The sequence below is a fragment of the Onychomys torridus genome, chromosome 18 (assembly GCF_903995425.1).
Source record: "Onychomys torridus chromosome 18, mOncTor1.1, whole genome shotgun sequence".
NCBI classification, from domain to species: Eukaryota; Metazoa; Chordata; class Mammalia; order Rodentia; family Cricetidae; genus Onychomys; species Onychomys torridus.
In genome coordinates, this window is record NC_050460.1 from 45,819,601 (window position 1) to 45,840,915 (window position 21,315).

At 41.0% G+C, this 21,315-nt stretch overlaps 1 protein-coding gene across 1 annotated transcript in view; it reads left to right on the plus strand.

The window, feature by feature from the left end:
- The window catches only part of Ctnna3 (catenin alpha 3), a 1,414,880-nt gene that overhangs the window by 188,896 nt on the left and 1,204,669 nt on the right, over positions 1–21,315 (plus strand). Inside the window, exon 6 of the mRNA XM_036167773.1 lies at positions 6,165–6,177. Coding sequence (XP_036023666.1) covers positions 6,165–6,177 — 13 coding nt within the window. The remainder of the gene's footprint in view (positions 1–6,164; positions 6,178–21,315) is intronic.

Below are 21,315 nucleotides of genomic sequence, written 5' to 3' on the forward strand. Positions count from 1 at the left end.
AGTGCTAGACCTGAGATTATCTCCTCTCTCAATACGGTAGTAAAGAAAGCACCAATACTACACGTTAACCCGTCGAATGGAAAAAGAAGCTTACATGCTCCGGTCAAGTAACGAGGGCTCATGTTGGGATCTGAGGCAGATTTGTCTCTGCTCTGCCTGTATCTATTCATGGGTCTACATTAGCCTTGAGTCCTGCGGAGTTCCGCCCAGGGAGATGGAGAGTATAATCACCTCAATGTATTCTTTAAAACAGAACTCACTGTACTTGGCTTTTTCACTCTTTGGGGGCCCGCCACCCAGCTCTCAAACACACACACAGGGACTTACTCTTACCTATGAATGCCTGGCCTTAGCTTGGCTAGTTTCTTGCTAGCTTTGCTAACTTAAGTTGTCCCATTTCTTTTCAACTACATTTTGCCTCTGGGCTTTTTACCTTTCTTTATTCTAAGTATCTTTCTTTCCTTCTTACTCCCTGGCTGGCTGTGTGGATGGGTGTCTGGCTGTGTGGATGGGTGTCTGGCTGTGTGGATGGGTGGCTGGGTGTCTGGCTGTGTGGATGGGTGTCTGGCTGTGTGGATGGGTGGCTGGCCCCTGGTGTCGTCTTCTCCTCCGTTTCTCACTCATTCTTTTCTCTCAAGCCTAGATTTCTCCTTCTATTTATTCTCTCTGCATGCTAGCCCCGCCTATCTTTTCTCCTGATTAGGTACCAGCTGGTCAGCGATTTATTAGACCATCAGGTGTTTGGGGCAGGCAAAGTAACACAGCTTCACAGAGTTAAACAAATGCAATGTAAAAGAATGCAACACATCTGTGCATCATTCAACAACTATTCCACAGCATAAATGAATGTAACATACCTCAAATTAATATTCCATAACAACCCACTGATAAAAGTCTTTATAATTATATCTGCTGATGTAATTCCTGGGACACTTTCTAGAGATGTATGTCAATAATTCCACGCATAAAGAATTTAGAACTCTCTTCTCTGCACCTCTAAATACCTCTGTCTTTTCTTGAAATTGTTGGGACCAGGTAAATGTTTTGGCAGCTCCCACATGCAGACTGGTGATTTTGATGAACATTCATGCTCTTTCTCTGAAGTTTGTTACCTTTGAGGATTTACATATGTATATATTTTAAATTATTTATTTATTTATTTATTTATTTATTTATTTATTTATTTATTATGTATGGATGTTTTGTCTGTATGAATGTCTGTGTACCACGTGCCTGGTCTCTGAAGAGATCAGAAAAGAGTGTCTGGGCCTGGAGTTACAGATAGTTGTGAGCTGCCGTGTGGGTGCTGGGACTTGAACCCAGGTCACCTGGAAGAACAGCCAGTGCTCTTTCCTCTCAGCCATCTCTCCAGCCCCTGCACAAGCCTTTTTTCTAAACAATCTCAGAATGCTTGTAGATGTTGAAATCCCACTCAGACTGGGCCACAGAGAGCCTGACAGGAAAATAATTCAGGAACCCCTACACGCTTCAAAAGAGAAAAGACAAGGTCTCCCTCTCTCTCCTTCTTCCTTTCCCCTCCCTCTCCCTACCCCTGCTGTCTCCCTTATTCTGGTAGGGTGAAGGGAGAGCTGGAGAGTGGTTTAGAGAATAAATTGTTGCTAAGTAACTTGATGACGAAAATGACAAAAATGAAAGACTTGGCATCTATTTTTACACTTAAAACAATCACATTACAGTTGGATTTGTTAAAACTAGCAGAATGTTTCTTTTTAATATGAATTCTCCCCTTTCAGTTCACTGACCAAGAGATACACACTCCCAAATACTGTAAAGGTCTGGGTTAAGTACAGAAAGTGATGAAGACATACATAGCTTGTACCAGGGCCATTATTAGTGTTAAGTCTAGTGTCTTGTATATATGTGTTCATTTTGCTTTTATATTTGTCCATAAGCTTATATTGAAATACCATTTCCTATAACAGAACCCACTGATAAACTCCTTTTAAGGACTCAGCATGAATATTAGTTCTGTGAACCTTATGGCTGTGAGTGGCCAAGTTTCTTGCCAAAATGAATATATTGCCCAAATTTTAGTCTCCCAGTAAAAGATTAACCATTTTATTTATTTATCTATTTTTTTGGTTCTAGGGATTGAATGGGGGGTGTGGGCTTCCTTGTGCTTGGTGGGTGTTCTGTTCTGAGCTGTCTTCCCAGTTGAAGATAAAGCAGTCTAGAATGATTTGAATCTGATGGATGGTTTTCTCTGTGAGATACTGTGACATTAGGGCACTTCCCACATAGATTTTTTGATTCCTAGAGGATTCAGCTAACGTCAATGAAAGTCCCTTTTCATGCTCCCTACATCTGTCTGCACACATTTGGAGACTAACTTGGCTTTGTTCTTAGGATCAGCTTTTTCCAATTTCCTCTACAAATTTGTCTGACTTTCCATATTTTTCATTTTAAAGGAGTGTGTGTGATTCAAAGTAGATTAACTTGGTTCAGAACACTACCCAGATTCAAAAGCCTGGCTTTAGGAGGCTCCCCCAAGTATGATTTAGAAAGATTGGTACTATAAAAATGAAAAGCTGCTATTCCATCAAGGGATTGTATATCTCATAGTATATAACAAGTATATACCCCAAATGTTCAGTGTCATATAACACTGAATTCTCAGAATGTTTGGTATCTTTACCCAGATGAAATGCATGTATTTTGATCTACTTTATTTAAATTCAGGCATTTTCATAGTTCATAGATCTGATTAGTTAGGATGTTGAATCCTCAGCATTCAATAGTTAAGGTTTCCCTAGGGAGCTCTCTGACTTCTTTACAGAAATGGAAAGATTTTATATCTATTAATTATATAGGTATTGTGACATTGAATGCCTATTATGTGGTGCATAGTTTCATAGGCTTATATAATATACTGGTGAACAAAACCAACATCCAACCTTCTTGTAGCTTACAAGTGATGACAGACAGGAAAAGTAATTTGTACGTAAATTTTACAGTACAGTAGTGTGTCAGGGGCCTTACAACCATTAAACCTATAAACCTGGTTTCAATGACTAACTAGGAAGACTCAATGGATTCACCACAGCAGTGTCAACAAGGAGAAAAGGTACAAACGGTTGCTTCTCAGCAAGACCCAGCACATATTCTCAGAGTCCTCTCCTAGTGAGGCCACATAGGGCATAATTTCCTAACAATAGTTTGTTAACAGCCTGTGTACAGCGTGTTCTACCAGTGAAGTCTATTAAAGACTCACTGAGCAGGGTTTCTATTCAGGGCTTGAGTGCTCGCTAGAAGAAAGCAGGTGTTTGTTCACCAGACACTGTGTTCACACACACACACACACACACACACACACACACACACACACACACACACAAACTTTGGGACAGCAAGCTATCTCATTCATTCTGGCAATGTGGGAATGGTGAAACCCAAGTGCCTTGGTGCTGGTTCTTCATCATCTTGACGTTCAAAGGGTACCAGCCAGTCTTGTCATGTGAACTGTTGCTCAGAGCCCGATGACAACATGGAAGGGGATGTGGGCTGTAACTTTAAATACAGTGATCAGAATAGGCCTTGCTGGTGGCATTCAAGCAAAGCTTTGGAGACAAGAATAAGATGAGGTGGAGGAGGAAGAGGAGGAGGAGGAAGGAAGAAGAAGAGGAGGAAGGAAGAGGATGGGGAGGGAAGGGGAGGAGGAGGAGCAGGAGGAGCAGGAGCAGAAGGAGGAGGAGGAAAATTCCAGACAGAGACAGTCAATGCAATTACCAAAGGTAAGAAGTTGTTAGTTGTGTTTGAGAACGAGTAAGGAGACCGGTATAATGGGACTAGAGTAAACATGAGGGTAGAGTTCGAATCTGATGGGTGTCAGAGGACTTTATTAATTCTGCAGTTAATGTATTCATGCATTTCTTTGGAGAAAGTTCTCGCAGTTTTCATTTCTTAGGATTCCATGAGCCCTTAACATCTGTAAAAGAATTTTAATTTTGAAGACAGGGTCTTGTTCTGTCTCACAGACTGACCCTGAACGTGTGATCCTCCTCCTCTTCTTTCTCCTGAGCATTGGGATTTCTGGCGTCACTAGCATGCTTGGATGGTCCTCAGCATTTAAAAATGACAGGTCTGAGGTAGCATCTGTAAGTTTCCGCCAAGGCAGAAGCCTGCCTCTGCCGCCAAAGCAGTTAAGTTACGTCATCACCTGTCACTAGGTGCCTTTCAGCTATGTGACATGTGCACCCTTTAAAAGTGCCCGCCAGGCACAGCTCGCTCACTCGCTTGCCTCTCCTCTTCCTTGTCTCTTCTCTGTTCTCTCTGTTTCTCTGTCTGTCTGTCTGTCTGCCTGCCTCTCTCATGCCCCTACTCTGACACAGCCTTTTGCTCATTCTCCCCCTTCCTCTTGCACAAACTCTGGTGGCCGCGGAGTGTTTGCTTACTGGCAAACGTTGGCAGGGCCCATTGGAAGGTACCCACTTTGCTTTTCTTCTTCTTCTTTTCCTCCTCCTCCTCTTCCTCCTCCTTTTAAATCCTTTCAGCTTCTTAATATCACAGGGGGATAATAAAGCTATCAGTGACAAATTTTGTCTTGTTTGAGGTCACAGGGTCTTTGTTGAGAGGATGGGAAATAGAACGTAGGCTGCGGATGTGTTAACCAGTCACCTTCTGAAGATAAGATGTTTCTGATGCTTTGTTTATTCCAGTGCATGTTTCTGAAGTTATGGTAATTGACGATGGGTGGTTGCCACAGTTTCAGAGTACTTAGGAGAAATGCTTTCAATTTTTCCTTTTTTCATTTAGCGTCAAGAGAGACTCCGAGTGAGTGAGCACTAAAACAAATACACAAAACTGAGTATTCCTGATCTGCTGGAATGTCTGTTAGCAGCATGAAATGTCCCCACACCCATACCTGTCCCTTCTCCTGGAAAATCTATTCCTTCACATGTAAAGAGCGTCTCTGTTGTTTCCTTTGTGGTTATATTTTAAGAAAGAAAAGGATTATAAGATGGCTTCCAATTTTAAAGGGATTCAGCTGAAGTTTTTCAAAAGAGCATCAGAAATGAAATAAAGCTAACTTTCCTAATTGAAAAGTCATTCTCAGAAAGCACAGTTGAAAACTGATGAAATGTGGTTAAAAGAACGCTTGATGTATACTGATCCAGAAAGCAGTATATTTGACCTGAAAACTGGAAATGAGGCAAAAATGCTTCTAAAGCCAACTGATAATTTCTATCTAATCTTTTTTCAAAAAAAAAATACAGTCTGAAAAGAAGATTGACAATTTTCTAAACATTTGCAGCTTTTAAACATAAAGAAATGGATGTTGGCTGCAAATAGGTCTGTAGTGTATGTTTGCAAAAGATATGATTTTGGTGACAGCCACAGGAGGCATTTAACAGCGTTGTTTTGTTGTTGTTTTGAAAACCAAGACAAGAAAATAAAAGGAATCCTTTAAATACATTTAAAAGGTTAAGTTCAGACCTATTTAATTATTATGTGGATTTGGAATGCAGGCATTAAAAAAACATACCTTTTACTTTTGTGTAAGAAAACCATTAAGTACTTTGCCCTAAAATGAGGAGGTGAAGCCTCAGCATATGCTGTTTCCAGACGGAATAGATTCTCTGAATAGCATCACGTCTACATTGCAGTCTTTGGGTATCTTTTTAAAAACTGGATGCTGCATTATCTTAGTCAATGGGGCATCGGATAGTCCTGTCACAGACTGGCTGACACAAACCCAATATTAAGCACAAAATCCATTACTTTAGAAGAGATACAGGGAATTTGACACACAGGAACACAAACTATGGATGACTTTCCATTTTGCCTTTGGTTATTTCTACATGTGTGGGACTGTCGAAGCCTTGTTTTTGTTGACAAAGGGGTAAACATGATTATATATGTCTGTTCAGAAACATTTAGTTTTAATAAAGACTGGGCCCATATTCAAATGTATTTTATTATTAAAATGATGAATGATTAGCATAAGAAATTAGACTACACAGAAAAATAAGAAAGCAGATAATTTTTCCAAACTTCCTCTCTAGTGAATAACAGTTCTGACATTTGAACATTTTCATACATCCTCCAATGTATCTGGATTGAGCAAACTATAGCTCAATGCAAGTTTAAGAAAAAAGGTTCACAGTATACATAGTATTTTACATCAAGAATTAATTATTTAGCAGAGATTTGAAAAAAGTAAAAAGAGTTCCTTAAAAATAAAGAGCCAGCCTCTGTATAAGCGAGACAGTTGTGTAGCTTGATTTGCTTAAGGGGCCCCCTGGCAGTAGGATCAGGATCCATTCTTGGTGCATGAACTGGCTTTTTGGAACCCACTACCTATGGTGGGACACCTTGCACAGCCTTGAGGCAGGGGGAAGGGCTTGGACCTGCCTCTACTGAGTGTACCAAGTTCTGCTGACTCCCCATGTCAGGCTCTGCTGACTCCTTCTTGTAGGAAGGAATGTGAGGGAGAGGGGGAGGCGGGAGGGGTGGGAGGAGGGAAGAGAGGAGTATAGGTGGTTGATATGTAAATAAATAAAAAATTTCTTAATAATAATAATAATAATAATAATAATAATAATAATAAAAACAATGGGCCAGCAAGGTGGCCATGAGGGGCAAACCCTAGCAGAGCAAGCCTGTTGACCTGAGTTGGATTCCCAGAGCCCATGTGAAGGTGGAAAGAAAGAACACCTTTCACAGAGTTGTCCTCTGATTTCTGCAGGCACAGCATGGACATACTCATGCACTACACATGTGTGGACACACACAATAAGACCTTATTACCAGCAGTACTACTGTTCAAAGGTGTAAGCCCACCTGAGATTTGACCACAACATAGTTTTTAGACTTCCAGGTTGACGTTGTTGATTCACTAGGAGTCCATCTCAGGTGTGCTCCATTCCTCTATGGCAGCAGCAGTCACAGGAACAAGATGCTTGAAGTAAAGCCTTTTGAGCACAAATTGAGTGCCGCTCCTGAATCTAGTACTGGTGTGCTCAGAAAGATGAGGAAATCATATCGCATATTTCCTGACAGAGCTCCTCCTTACCCTCTGAGTTTTGATGTAATTTATTCTACACATTAAGATGACATAGTGTTTTCCATTTGTTCCGTGATCATAGCTATCAAAACTTTAATCCTCACTTCCCTGCAAAACAGCTTTTGTGTCCCTCATTAGCCTCCGTACACTCCATCTCTATCACTGCGTCTACTCTTTCCTTTGGGTCTACACTTGTCTGGATGGATCCAGTAGCTAAGGAAATTGAATGAATGTGATCTCAGTATTTTGTATGCAAAGTTCTTGATATCTTAGGGATTGCCAATTTAATTTGTAGTTAAGGGGGAGTTTTGCTAAGTATAAAATTCTCCGTTTCTCTCTGTCTTCCTAAAATATATGTTATTGGGGTGATTTCTTCAATGGAGACATTAATGGAAGAGTTGGCAGCAAACTTATTACCAAGTCACTAGTTTTCTGAATAAGCCACTGACTAATTTATACAAAATCTAATCAGAATATTTGAGGTGAGGAAAGAAGGTTAGCTTGTTTGGGGTTGAAGTTCCAATGCCCTCTAGGCAATTTTGAAGGTGTCAAGAGGTAAGAAGAATGTGAATCTAAAATTGGGAAGGGAGGCTGAGCCAGTGATGGACACTTGGAGCAGAGAGCATGGAGATGATTAATGGGGTTGTGTTGTTGGTTTTTTAAAAACTCTTTATTCTTTGGGGAGCCTGCCACCCAGCTCCCAAATATATCACACATGAAGGTGTATTCTTTCTTATGAATGCTCACCTTTAGCTTGGCTTCTTTCTAGCCAGCTTTTCTTAAAATTATCCCATCCATCTTTTGTCTCTGGGCTTTTACCTTTCTCTATTTCTGGGTATCTTTTCTTTCCTTCTTATTCTGTGTCTGTTTGTGTGACTAGGTGGCTGGCCCCCCCCGTGTCTTCCTCTCCTCCTTTTCTCATTCCTTCATCTCTCTTGCTTTCTCTTTTTCTCCTTCTATTTATTCTCTCTGCCTGCCAGCCCTGGCCTATCCTTTCTCCTGCCTCGCTATTGGCCATTCCGCTCTTCGTTAAACCAATCAGGTCTTCTAGACAGGCAACATAACCAGTTTCACCAAGTTCACCAAATGCAACAGAAAAGAGTGCAGCACACCTTTGCATCATTGAACAAATGTTCCACAGCATCAACACATGTAACACATCTTAAGATAATATTCCACACCAGGGTTGAGTTGGGTGAGAGCTAGTGTAGATCACTTGAGGTGGGAGGGATGTGTGTCGCCACCTCAGCAGGTGCAAGTGAGAAACATGAGGAGAGAGGCCAGTGGGAACGCGGGAGGGCTGTCTCTGCAGCTGGTAGGAGGGAGAAAATGGCTAACGGGGTTGAAGGCTGCAGACAGAGTACAATGGAGACTGGAATGTCAACACTGGAGTGGGGTCACCTAGAAGCTATTTGGTTCCTAGTGTGGCAAATGCAGTGGACAAACCCCTGGGAAGCCTGATTAGGGAGAGGAAAAAGGGGGACAGAAACACATACTGCTATAGACAATTATGGGAAATGTTTTAAAGGGATAACCAAGATTACAGTCAGCCTTGACAACGAATTTAGACGTTGGCCCTGTCATCCACATTTGACAGTGTCTTCCTCGCCACAGTGCCTTCTCACAAACTGCCGAATGAACAACAAAAGAGCTCCATGTACGGCTGGAGGAAGGGTGAGAACACAGATATAGGACATCTTCCTCACAGACATGCTGCCTCAGCATAGGGCTCCAGAGGAGCTTGGGAAGGTTCATTCAGTCTTCCTTTTTGGGGGTTTTGTTTGACATTGCAGTGACTGTTATTTTTATATTCACTATTATACAATGTAAAAAACTATGTAATCAAGATGAAGTCTTAGCAGTGACTGTAATTCATGACCAATCCCTCTCTCCTCCTTGGCCTTGGCTTCAATGTTATCTAAGAGTAGAGAGAGTCTTTCTGTGGAGTCCAGTCTTGGCTTCCACATCTTCAGCTTTGTCAGTACTTACATGATGGTTTTGTAGGTAGTTACACTCAACTGGCCATACTTAATCCTGAACAATCTCTGTAGTCCTTTTAAAAATAACTTATCAAGTTGCAGTAAGACTAAGCACCTCCTTTTGTATTAAGGCTGGGAAGGCAATCCAATATGAGGAATAGGTTCCCAAAAGCCAACCAGAGCATTAGGGACAGTCCCTGCCCCCATTGTTAGGAGTCCTACAAGTAGACAAAGCTACACAACTGTCACAAGTATGTAGAGAGCTTAGATTGGTCCCATGCAGGTTCCTTGGTTTTTGGTCCAAACTCTGTGAGCTCTTATGAGCCCAGGTTAGATGTTTCTGTGGGTTTTCTTGTGGTGTCCTGGACCCCTATGATTCCTACAATCCTTCCTCAGGATTCACTGAGCTCAGGCTAATGTTCGGCTGTGGATCTCTGTATCTGTTTCCATCAGTTACTGGATGAAAGCTCTGTGATGACAATTGGGGTAGTCACCAATCTGATACTAGGAGATGGTCAGTTCAGGCTACATATCCACTATTGCTAGGAGTCTTAGCTGGGGTCATCCTTGTAGATTCATGGGAATTTTGCTAGCATCAGGTTTCTACCTGACCCCACTCTCTCTCCCTCCCAGTCATCTCTTTCAGTACTCTCCCCCCATCCACCTTCCAACCTGACCCCCCAAATTCTCATCCCCACCCTCCCCCAGCCCATCCAGGAGATCTCTTCTATTTCACCTTCCTGGGGTGACCCATGCATTCCCCTCTCCCCCTGGGGCCCTCCTTGTTACCTAGCCTCTCTGTGTCTGGGAGCCCAGGCCCTTTCTGAACAGAAGCAGAGAAGGAGTGGATTTAGGGGGAGTTTGGAGGGGAGGTGGGGTAAGGGGATGGGAGAAAAAGAGAGAAGGGAAAAAAGCCAAACCAAACCAAACCAAACCAAACCAAACCAAACCAAACCAAACCAAACTAAACCAAACCAAACCAAAGTAATCACATAAACATGGCTGTTAGTCTGCCCACTTTGGGGGAGAAAAATAACTTAACATGTGAATAAAAGTACTGAGTTACGACAGGATGGTAGTGGCACACTCCTTTAGTCTCAGCACTTGAGAGGCAGAGGCAGATGAATCTCTGTGAGTTCAAAGCCAACCCGGTTTGCAAAGTGAGTCCCAGGACAATTAGGGCTATCTTGAACCACTCCCCGCAAAATAACAAAAAAAACCAAAAAATAAACCAAAAACCCCACAAAACCAAAAACCAAAATAAAAATCCCCCAAACAAAACAACCCCCTCAAAGGAATGAATTACAAAAGTTAAAAACAAACAAAACAACTTACCACTTTATGTATATGGATGACTTTTTTGGGTAATTTGTTTGAATGTATGTCTTTGCACCACTTGTGTCTGCTGTTTGTGGAGGCTAGAGGAAGACTTTTGATCCCACAGAACTGTAGTTACCTATGCCTGTGAGCTGCCATGTGTGGGCTGGGAATTGAACCCAGGTCTTCTGGGAGAGCAGCCAGGGCTCTTAATCACCAAGTTGTCTTTCCAGCCCCCTTTCCTACTTTTAAAATTAGTTTACTTAGAAGCCTAAGTAATGGGTTTGATGCTGACATTTCATGCATCTGTGTAAGTAAACTTTGTTCTGATCCATTCCCTTCCCCCACAACCCTCACTTCTGGATGGTTTCCTTTTTCCTCCAAAACCTTCTCCTTCCATTTTCCTAGTACAGATGTATTTTCCTTGCTAGGTGAGAATCCTTCCTAGATTTGCTTTCTAATTATCACAATTCTCCTAGTACTCACCCTATGGATAAAATTACATCAAGGTGAACTGTATTTGGAGGATGGTGGTGCTGGTATGGTGACAGTGAGTCTCTGTGTGTGTGGTTCAGAAATTGGTATGATGGATGGATTCACTCATGTGGTGGTATAGAGAGACCATTGGGGTTTGAATGTGGAAGGTAATGAGTTGGAAAAATAGGTTTTAAAAAACACCAGCTTCAATGTTCTATAAAACTTATTCTTCTAGAACACATTGTTCCTTAAGATTATAGGATAGTTTTATGCTCTCCTTGCTTTATTTATTCCTTCATGTTTCTTCTGAGCAGCTTTTGTGATGTTCTTTTTTTTTCTCCCCTGTACTTAGTCAGATGTATGACTACAGAAAATGTGTTTTTCCAGGAATTTGATTTTAAAAATCAACTTTATTGAGGTATAATTTGCATATAATAAAATGCACCCATTTTTATGGTTGACTGAGTTGCAAGAAATGGAGCCTGTCATGTAAATACCTCCACAATGAAAATAGGAACTATTTTCCCTTCAGAAGGCTCTCTCTGTCTCTTTGTAGTCCCCCATGTTGTCATATAGATCCCCTTGCCCATACTCCACTTGCTCCCAACAGACAGCCACAGATCTGTTTTGACCACGGTCAGATTTGTTAGTTTGTCAAGCATTCAATTTTAGGATCATCTATTTTATTCAATGTCTACCTCTTCTCCAAACCTCCCTCCATGGTCTTTATAGATGGAGCCTTGAAGTTGCTCTCAGTGATGCCCAGGGAAGCCTCGCTTTTTCTCCTGCTTTATCCAAGCCTCTCACTATGTCTCCTCATTCTCCTTCAGATGTGCTCTTGATTCTTTTTCTGTTATGTAATCATACTGTAGATTCTGGTATACTGTTGACTCTGATAGAGTGTAGACTCTGGAAGACTGTAGACTATGGTAGACTGTAGACTGTGGTATGCTGTAGACTCTGGAAGACTGTAGACTGTGGTAGACTGTAGACTCTGGAAGACTGTAGACTGTGGTAGACTGTAGACTCTGGAAGACTGTAGACTGTGGTAGACTGTAGAGTCTGGAAGACTGTAGACTGTGGTAGACTGTAGACTCTGGAAGACTGTAGACTGTGGTAGACTGTAGACTCTGGAAGACTGTAGACTGTGGTAGACTGTAGACTCTGGAAGACTGTAGACTGTGGTATACTGTAGACTCTGGAAGACTATAGACTGTGGTAGACTGTAGACTCTGGAAGACTGTAGACTGTGGAAGACTGTAGACTCTGGAAGACTGTAGACTGTGGTAGACTGTAGACTGTGGTAGACTGTAGACTCTGGAAGACTATAGACTGTGGTAGACTGTAGACTCTGGAAGACTGTATACTGTAGTAGACTGTAGACTCTGGAAGACTATAGACTGTGGTAGACTGTAGACTCTGGAAGACTGTAGATTGTGGTAGACTGTAGACTCTGGAAGACTGTAGACTGTGGTATACTGTAGACTCTGGAAGACTGTAGACTGTGGTATACTGTAGACTCTGGAAGACTGTAGACTGTGGTAGACTGTAGACTGTGGTAGACTGTAGACTCTGGAAGACTGTAGACTGTGGTAGACTGTAGACTCTGGAAGACTGTAGACTGTGGTAGACTGTAGACTCTGGAAGACTGTAGACTGTGGTATGCTGTAGACTCTGGAAGACTGTAGACTGTGGTATACTGTAGACTCTGGAAGACTGTAGACTGTGGTAGACTGTAGACTCTGGAAGACTGTAGACTGTGGTAGACTGTAGACTCTGGAAGACTGTAGACTGTGGTAGACTGTAGACTCTGGAAGACTGTAGACTGTGGTAGACTGTAGACTCTGGAAGACTGTAGACTGTGGAAGACTGTAGACTCTGGAAGACTGTAGACTGTGGTAGACTGTAGACTCTGGAAGATTGTAGACTGTGGAAGACTGTAGACTCTGGAAGACTGTAGACTGTGGTAGACTGTAGACTCTGGAAGACTGTAGACTGTGGTAGACTGTAGACTCTGGAAGACTGTAGACTGTGGTAGACTGTAGACTGTGGTAGACTGTAGACTGTGGTAGACTGTAGACTCTGGAAGACTGTAGATTCTGGTAGACTATAGACTCCAATAGACTGTACACTAAGACTGTGGAAGACTGTAGACTCTGGTAGATTCTAGATTCTGGAAGACTGTGGACTCTGGAAGACTGTGGATTCTGTCTGCAATTGCCCAAGAGGTTTGTTTCTTCCAAAGTCAAAAACCTTCTGACCTTCAAATTTGAATAATATTACCTTTTAGAAGGTCCATGTAGAGAAGAAATTTTTTAAATTATAATTTGGATGGGACTTTTATGTCAATTACCACTATAGCATCCATGTAAAATATATATCAAACTGGGAAAAAAATAAAATCACATGTGAAAATTGAAGCTATTTTAAAAAAATTATCTTTGTTATAATACTCTATAATTTGTGATGACTGAGTAATATCATAAAATTGTGGGTACATTTGGGTGATTATCAGAATGAGTCCACATTGATTACCCCATCTTAAAATTTTCATATCCCAGAAAACTTTAGCTTTAGAAAACGTGTGTTTCTTTGGGTATCTGAGTGAAGGACATCATGTCTGTATTTATTGCTGCTTTATTTGTGGAAGTAGGAGGGAACTACTTAGGAGCACTAATTTAAATCTATTTCAGTTGGCATCTAATTGGGTTTTAGTTGTTCTGAGCTACATAGGGCTAGATATGCAATTAGAGACTTTATAATGGTAAATGTACTGTGAGAATGGTCTTGCAGCATACTTTTCTATTTAAAAATCTTCCAAGGTATAAATCCCTAAGGTTTTCCTTTGTTTGTCTCCATCTTTGTCTAATGTCTCTGTCTCTCTGAGCAACAGAAGCCAGACTTGTTGATTTACTCCTTTGGAGTTATGTGTTGCTTCATTGTGCTTGAGACATGTGACATGTATTCCTTGGAACTTGTTTGTGTGACAGAAACATCTATTTAGTTGCTTCTGAAATATCTATTTTTGTTGGTAACCTTTCAAAGGGAAGATTCATTTGTAAGCTTCACAGTTCTAGGACAGAGCCATGCTGCCCTGGTGTTTTCTGAATCCTATTAGTGCAGCAAACTGTGGCCAAGAGTGGCGTGATCCACAGGGTTTCTTTGTTCTTCTCATCCATTTCGGATCTCTGAATTCGTGAATTGATATTCAGTACTTGTTTTAGTTGTTGTGACATGATTAGTATTAACTTGACCTGACCTTTTTCTTGCTGTTTTTATCATATTTCCTGTTAAATAATAAATCAGTCAGATGGTAGGATGATGACCTTTCAATAACTGTGTCTCTTGGATAATCTACACATATCAACATATATACCAGCACACATGACAACATACATACCATACACACCACACATGCACCAGTGCACACAGGCACATGGACACACCGATCACCACCACCACAATCATCACCACCACCACCACCACCACCACCACCACCACCACCACCACCACCACAACGTACAAACACCTCATTCTCCTTTGTGCCTGCCTTCTTGTCTCTCTGGTATTGCATCCTCCTCTTTTTTGTTTCCCCTCTTGGCTCTCCCTGTCCTGGCCCTTCCCCCTCTCACAAATTTCTCCCCAGGGAGGAACTGTAGGAGAACTCCATGGAGCTCTTCAGACTTCCACAAAATACACAAACGGAAGATTTGGTCAGAGGACATAATACAAGTATCACTTGATGATGTGAGTGGATAATGTTTAGCATATTTATATGAAGAAACAAAAGAAAAAGTTCTGATTGTACATTTTTTTCCCCCACCAAACTCAGTCACAAGAAAGGAGCTGTAAGGTTTTGTGACAGCTGCAAGGTACAGAGTGCATTAATCACACCGCATTAAGACAATAAGAAGCAAAGGTTGAAACCTTAAGTGTTCAGAGATGAATCACATTGTAATGGTGCTATTTATCTTCAGATTTCTTCACAAAATGAAAGAGCAGTCTTCCTATAGTCACAATTATATTAACACATTTGAAAGGTTTTGCAATTAAGGTAGAGATATTAGGTGTCAGTTCAGGCCAAGAGGAAAGTCAGTTTATTTTATTTTATTTTATTTTATTTTTTTAAGTTCAAGCTCTTTAATGTAATAGGAGAAAAGTTTTGAAGAAGAGCTTTGTGTGTCTTGTTTCTGCTTTGCCTGCTTCTAAAGAGCTGGGTCATCATTGGCAAGTGCCTCTGCCTCTAGTCCACCACTTCCTGGCTCCCATTTTCCTTATTCTCAAATGAGGTACTAGACTAACTGGGACACTGAGTTGACTTTGGTACCTAACAGCAAAATTCAGTCCTGGGTTTATTCTTCCATCTGAATATTGTGCTTAGCTCTCTTATATGTTTAGCTAATAACGCCTTGCAATCTTTATCACACACATATAGTTTAACTTTTAGCATAAAGAGAAAAATGTCTCAAAGATCCTACCTTGTAAGTTAGTATCTTGTGTTGAGAGGGTGATCTAGCATGGCTATAGGTCAAACAAGGTGAAGGAATGACAATTAAATGCTAGAGGCTGCTTGACCACTTCTTCCTACAGGAACATGAATAATAGGCATTTTGTGCGACACTTACAGAGGAGGGTGGCGGATTTTCAGAGGATTTTATAGAGCTGGATGTCATTGGCTGCTCAGTAATAGAAACTTAGTGGCTTTTCACCCTATTACTGTATCATTAATGCTACTTTCTTTTTTAATGTGTATTCATTTTTAATTCCAATGGTTGGTTCTGGCCCTTGTTTTTCTTTATAGTCTTGGGGTAGGAAAATCTGATTTGCCGTGACAATTACAGTTTCTACCCACTGCACAGAGCTTTATATGCTGGGCCACCTTTGAGTGCTTAACTATTATAGCTTTTCATGAATGTATTCAAAATAACACAAATGAATTTGTAAGATCAGACAAGTAAGTATGTGACACTGACATATGGCATGTATGAATGACACACTATAATCAATTGCTGAGTTTAGAAAATAACCAACTAATAAGATATATGTACCAAGCAGAGATTTAAGGTGGGAAAAGATTTTTATGCCATTTGTTCTAACTCCACGTGTGAAGATGTACTATGACATCTAATCAATTAGTATTGATCAGCTTGTATACTCTCCTGCTGCAATTAGTAGGTACCACTTTCTGAGAGTTTGTGGATCCTTTGCTTTTCTATGAGAAAGATACTGAACAGAGAACTGAAGAGTTAGCAAGACGTGATCTTCAAACATTTTGCATCTAGTCATCATCCAATTGATGCCATAACTCTGGGGCATATTCTTCTACCTTTTCCTGGTGAGAAGAATGGAGTCCACAAAGAAGAAAGAACTTGCTGAGGGCCAGGCAGCTCTGAAAGCATAAAACCAGAGTCTGGGGTTCAGAGCTTGTCTCTGGAACTGGAAATCACTTGCAATGCTTACTTTCTCTCCTCTCCAAAGCAGCTCTCTTTCTGTCTTTCTGCATCTGTCTCTGAGTCTGTGTCTCTGTCTCTGTCTCCCTCATCTCTTGCCTTGAGTTTTTGGCAGGCTGACTCTCTGCATGGCAGAGGTTTGTTTACCTTCTCTTCTCAGGTACATGTATGTTCAAATAGAAACAGATGTTTCCCATGAAATAGTCTTTCTAGAAAGGCAGATATGAGAATGGTTTTGTTTTACTATGGATAGTCTGGGGCCTAGAAGCGAGGTAACCCCTTAATCTTTGCACACTGTTTGGGATTCTACTGATGGATAGTGCTCAACCAAAACTGCCAAGGCAATGTTTTTATGTAGTGTGATGGCTAGCGTAGGACTTCTGGGGCCTGGCAGGAGAGGAGCAGAGTTTTGAGGCTCTGCTAACTCATAGAATACAATCAGCGGCTTCCCTGCTAATCCCTTCTCTATTTTCGGTCACTTGTTAACCAGTAAGAGGCTTGAGCAGTTCACTGAATGGTGTACAAGATTAACTCAAAGGGTTAGAGCTATGGCTCAGCCATTAACAGTACTTGCTATGTGCTAGCAGAGAACAGAGTTCAGATCCCTGCACCCACATCCATTGGTTCATAACCTCCTGTAAATCTAGCTCTCTTCTGGCCTCTGTGAGCATCCTCACCTACATGCGCATACATACATACACACATGCATATAAGTAAAAATGTTTTTTTAAAAAATCTAAAAATACAGGTGAATTAGAATCACCCAATCTAGTTTGCAGTGGAGTGAGGACTGACCTCAGTAGTTTTACTTTATGGACGAACAGAACATAGATGCTTACAAGATAGGAGGGGTCTTGAGTTAAGCAGAGATCCCACAGTAGAATCCAGCCACAGCTTAGATCCTCAGCTCAGCTTCTATGGCATGGAAACAAGACATGGCCTTAAATGTCTGTTTGAGAAAAAGGAAGGGGCTGTGAAATGGATAGTGGTAATGATGTAGCTGTAATACATGCATACTGTGAAAAGCTAGAGTATATGGAAAGGGCTATTTCACAGATGAGAACTCCTACACTACAATCTAGTTACTCAGTTAAACAGAAAATGGCTAGTCCTAAGAAACCATGATTGCCATGGCAATCACAGAGTATTTTAAATCTTGAGTTTTGTTAGCACACACACGTGTTTACAAATGCTGGACGTGCGTGCAGAACTGTTGACTTCTCCAGACACAATTTCATCCCTTCTCTGCCCTGTTGATGCTCTGCAAGACTGTCCTGAATGTGCACAGTCAGCAGATTCTCCACCTTTCCGGATTCTGGTTGACTTTGGCCACTTGGAAGCCCAGGTTGGCAGCTGAAGGAAGGGAGAAGCTGAGGTTGGCTTTAAAACAAAACAAAACAAAACAAACTACCTTGTACTTTTGTTAAGAGCTTTCCTAGGATATACGAGACCAAAGGTCACTGTTTTTCCCCCAGGGGGGCAGGTGATATTTTCCTCTGGATGACTTTCTATGGGTTCCAATAACTAATCTGTTCTCTTGCCCCTTTAGGTCTACATTTGATAATAGCTCCAACTGTCCTAGCACTTGGTTTTTATGTTATGCAATACGCCATTGTTCTCAAACTTCAGGACAAGTTAGAACTGCCTGAAGGGATTGTTAAACCGCATCACCGAGCCTCGGTGCCAGCACTTCTGATTTACTAGGTCTGAGGTGAGACCCCCCCATGTATGTTTCTAGCAAGTTCCGAGGTGCTGGCTGCTGCTGCTCCAAAGCCCTGTGGCTGGCTTCCTTGTGCTTTGACTTTAGATCATTCAATCAGCCCTTTATTAAATTCCATTCCCACTCTTCTAATTTGGGCACACCATCTGTTTAATACTGGGACCTTGCCTAGCTCTCTTTCCCGCGTATCAAAAGTGGTCCTGGTGAACAGAACCGATATTCTGGAGCTAATTTTGTTACATATTCAATTAGCACAGTAGAAGAAACTGAGGGGATGGTGATTCGTGGTATGTTGTGCCCTTGTGATTATTCAGATAATCAATGGTGTGAACGGTAGAAGAGAGATAAACAACTGAGATCAAATAGCTATGATAGTAGCTGTAGACCAATGGTAACACATTTACTTCTATATTTTATTCGGATGTATATTATGTAAGCAGGATACTTGGAATTATATGGACTATAATGACAGGAGCAAGCTGATTTAAAAATACTTTTTTTTTGGTGAAGAACACAAAATATACTCTTGGGGTCTTTCGGAAATATAATATATCATGTAGAGTGGGATGGCTCAGTAGGTAAAAGTGCTAAACCAGTACCATGTATGTGACCACAGAATTGTGCTATTCATTGGAGCTTGGTCAGGTCACCCATGGGCACACAACTAAAGGCAGTGGTTTCTCCTCTTTTAAATTTTTGAAGTTATATTTTATTGACAACATTTCTGTCTTCCTTCTCAACCCTCCTGTATACCTCTCCTTGCTCTCCTTCAAATTTATAGCCTCTTTGTACATCAACTGTTATTGCATACATTATATGCATTTGTACTTACACATGTATTCCTAAATATAAGCCGTTGAGTCCACACAAGGTCACTTGTATGTATGCTTTCAGGGCAGGCTCCTCCTTTTGAATTGATCATTAGCAGGTAATCCAATAGTGATGGGTATGGCCCCATGAGGCCCTCCTCCATCCATGCCTGCTGTTGCTGGCTAGTTCTTGTGCAAACCCAATGTGATCATCTGTAGTTGGTGTAAATTTATGATTACAATGGCTCTTTCTTGTCCAGTACATGGCATTTCATACCCTATCTTCCTGTCCTTTGGCTCTTATACTCCCCACCCCTCTTTTGCGATGTTTCCTGAGCCTTAGCAGACATGGTATAAATGTCTTGTGTAGGGCTGAGGACTCATCCATCGCTGTTCCTAGCCAGGAGCATTTTTTATACAAGACTCTACATTTATCATTTACTAGAAGGAGGCTTCTCTAATTAAGGTTAAGGTTAGTGGATGTCTAGGAGTTTAAATGTAAATATTTAGAAGTCAGTTTGACCGTATGTTAGTTTGCTAAACAACAGTATTCAGTCCATCCCCAACCCCAGTGTTCTCCCCTGCTGTGGGCTTTTGGCTAGGCTTATAGTACCAGACATGGATTCTCTTCTATGGAACCAGTCTCAAACCTAGGGAGCAGTTATCCCTGTAACAGTGATGTTACTATTGTACAAGTGGGTACATCTTACCTGGATAAGACCATTGCTGTCTGCTCCCCCTCCACTTTCCTGCAACCTGTACAGCACTGTCTGGGACTCTGAAAGTTGGCTGGCCTGGAGGAAGCTTCCAGCTTAGTTCCAGTTTGATTTCACTATATGATGTATTCAAAGTGTCTAGAGTTTTCAGTAATTGAGTCTTATTGTCTAGTTCTGATGGGCAACTAAGATGAATGGCAAGATACTATATTATTTAGGGAGAGCTTTGGGGCCTCCCTCACCAACTTATAAGTAGGTATCCATTTTGTTTATTGAAACTTTGCATTATTTGACCAATATTTCCTCAATTCCTACTTGTCTGGCTCTTGGTAACCACTCTTGTATTACTTCAGTGAGTTAAGCTTTTAGATTATCTAAGTAGTGAGATTATGCAGTATTTGCCTTTCTGTTTAGGTTCCATTTTATTTAGCTTAATGTTCTCAAAGCTGATAGGTGTTGACAATAGGGTTTCTAACTTATTTCTTTATTTTTAATTTTACTTGTATGAGTGTTTTGTCTGAATGTCAGTCTGTGAACCCTATGTATGCAGTGCCCATGGAGGCAGGAGTGGATGTTGGGTCTCCTGGAATTACAGATGGTTCTGAGTCACCATGTGGGTGCTGGGAATCAAACTCGGACCCTCTGGAAGAGCACCCAGTGCTCTTAACTGCTGAGCCATCCTTCTAGCCCCTCCTTTCATTTGAAAAGACTGAAAGTCTTCTGTGCCTAGAGACACTTTTCCTTTATCCAATCACCTGTTGATGGTTACTTGGTTTGATTTCATGTTTTACTCTTGTAAATAATACTTCAGTGGACATGGAAGTTCAGATACTTCTTATTTCTTTTTTTCATATATTTTAGGTGAATATCCACTAGTGAAATTTCTGGATTAGATACTAGTTTGACTCTTTGAGGTATCTCTGTACTATTTTCCATAATTTCTATGCATTATTAAATCACCACCAGCTAAATACAAGGGCTCCTCTTTTTCCACATCTTCTCTAACACTTATGGCCTTTAGCCTTTTTGATAATAGCTGTTCTAACAAGTGCAAGGTAAAAATCTCACTGTGGTTTTAAATAAGCTTAAAGATAACAGAGTTTCCTAGTTCTTTTTTATGACCCTAGGGAAATTCAGTAGAATAAAGAAAAAATTTAAAGTTGTGACTATTTAGCATTATATTGTATATGTTATATATGCACAATAAGTTTATTTTTTAAAAGTTTGTAAATCATTGTACACAATAATATTATATATATATATATATATAAACTTCAGGACCCAGCTCAGTCACCTCTTACTGACTAAACAGAGTCCCATTACGGAGGCATAAGACTACCCCAAGAGGAATACATTAACCAAGAGAGTTCAAGACCTCATCAATCTATATTGGCATGTAGAGGGAGTTGATAGACCTTCCTGTCTACCAACGTCTATCAGTGCATTCACTTTAGATTTGGGGTTTAGTATGTCATCTTGAGTATTTGGGAGAGGCATTGGTAGACTATAAATGCATTAATTGAAGTCTGAACCCAACAATTATGTAGAGCTAATGAGGCAGAAATGCCTGAGATTATCTGACCTACTATAGAGGAAAGAATTCAAAACCCCAGGGAAAAGAAAATATAGAAATGGAGTAACTAATCCTCCAGACTACTTAGGAATACCAGGGCATGAAGGAAATGGCACTCTGAGTGCTTATGCAGTTTCTGTCCTCTCTGGGAAGTAGATTGTAGATTCTTTTACAATGGAACAGGTTCCCATTGGGTTCTTCAAGCTTTGGAGAAGAAGATACAAGTTGCCAGCCCTTCATCTTACTAGCT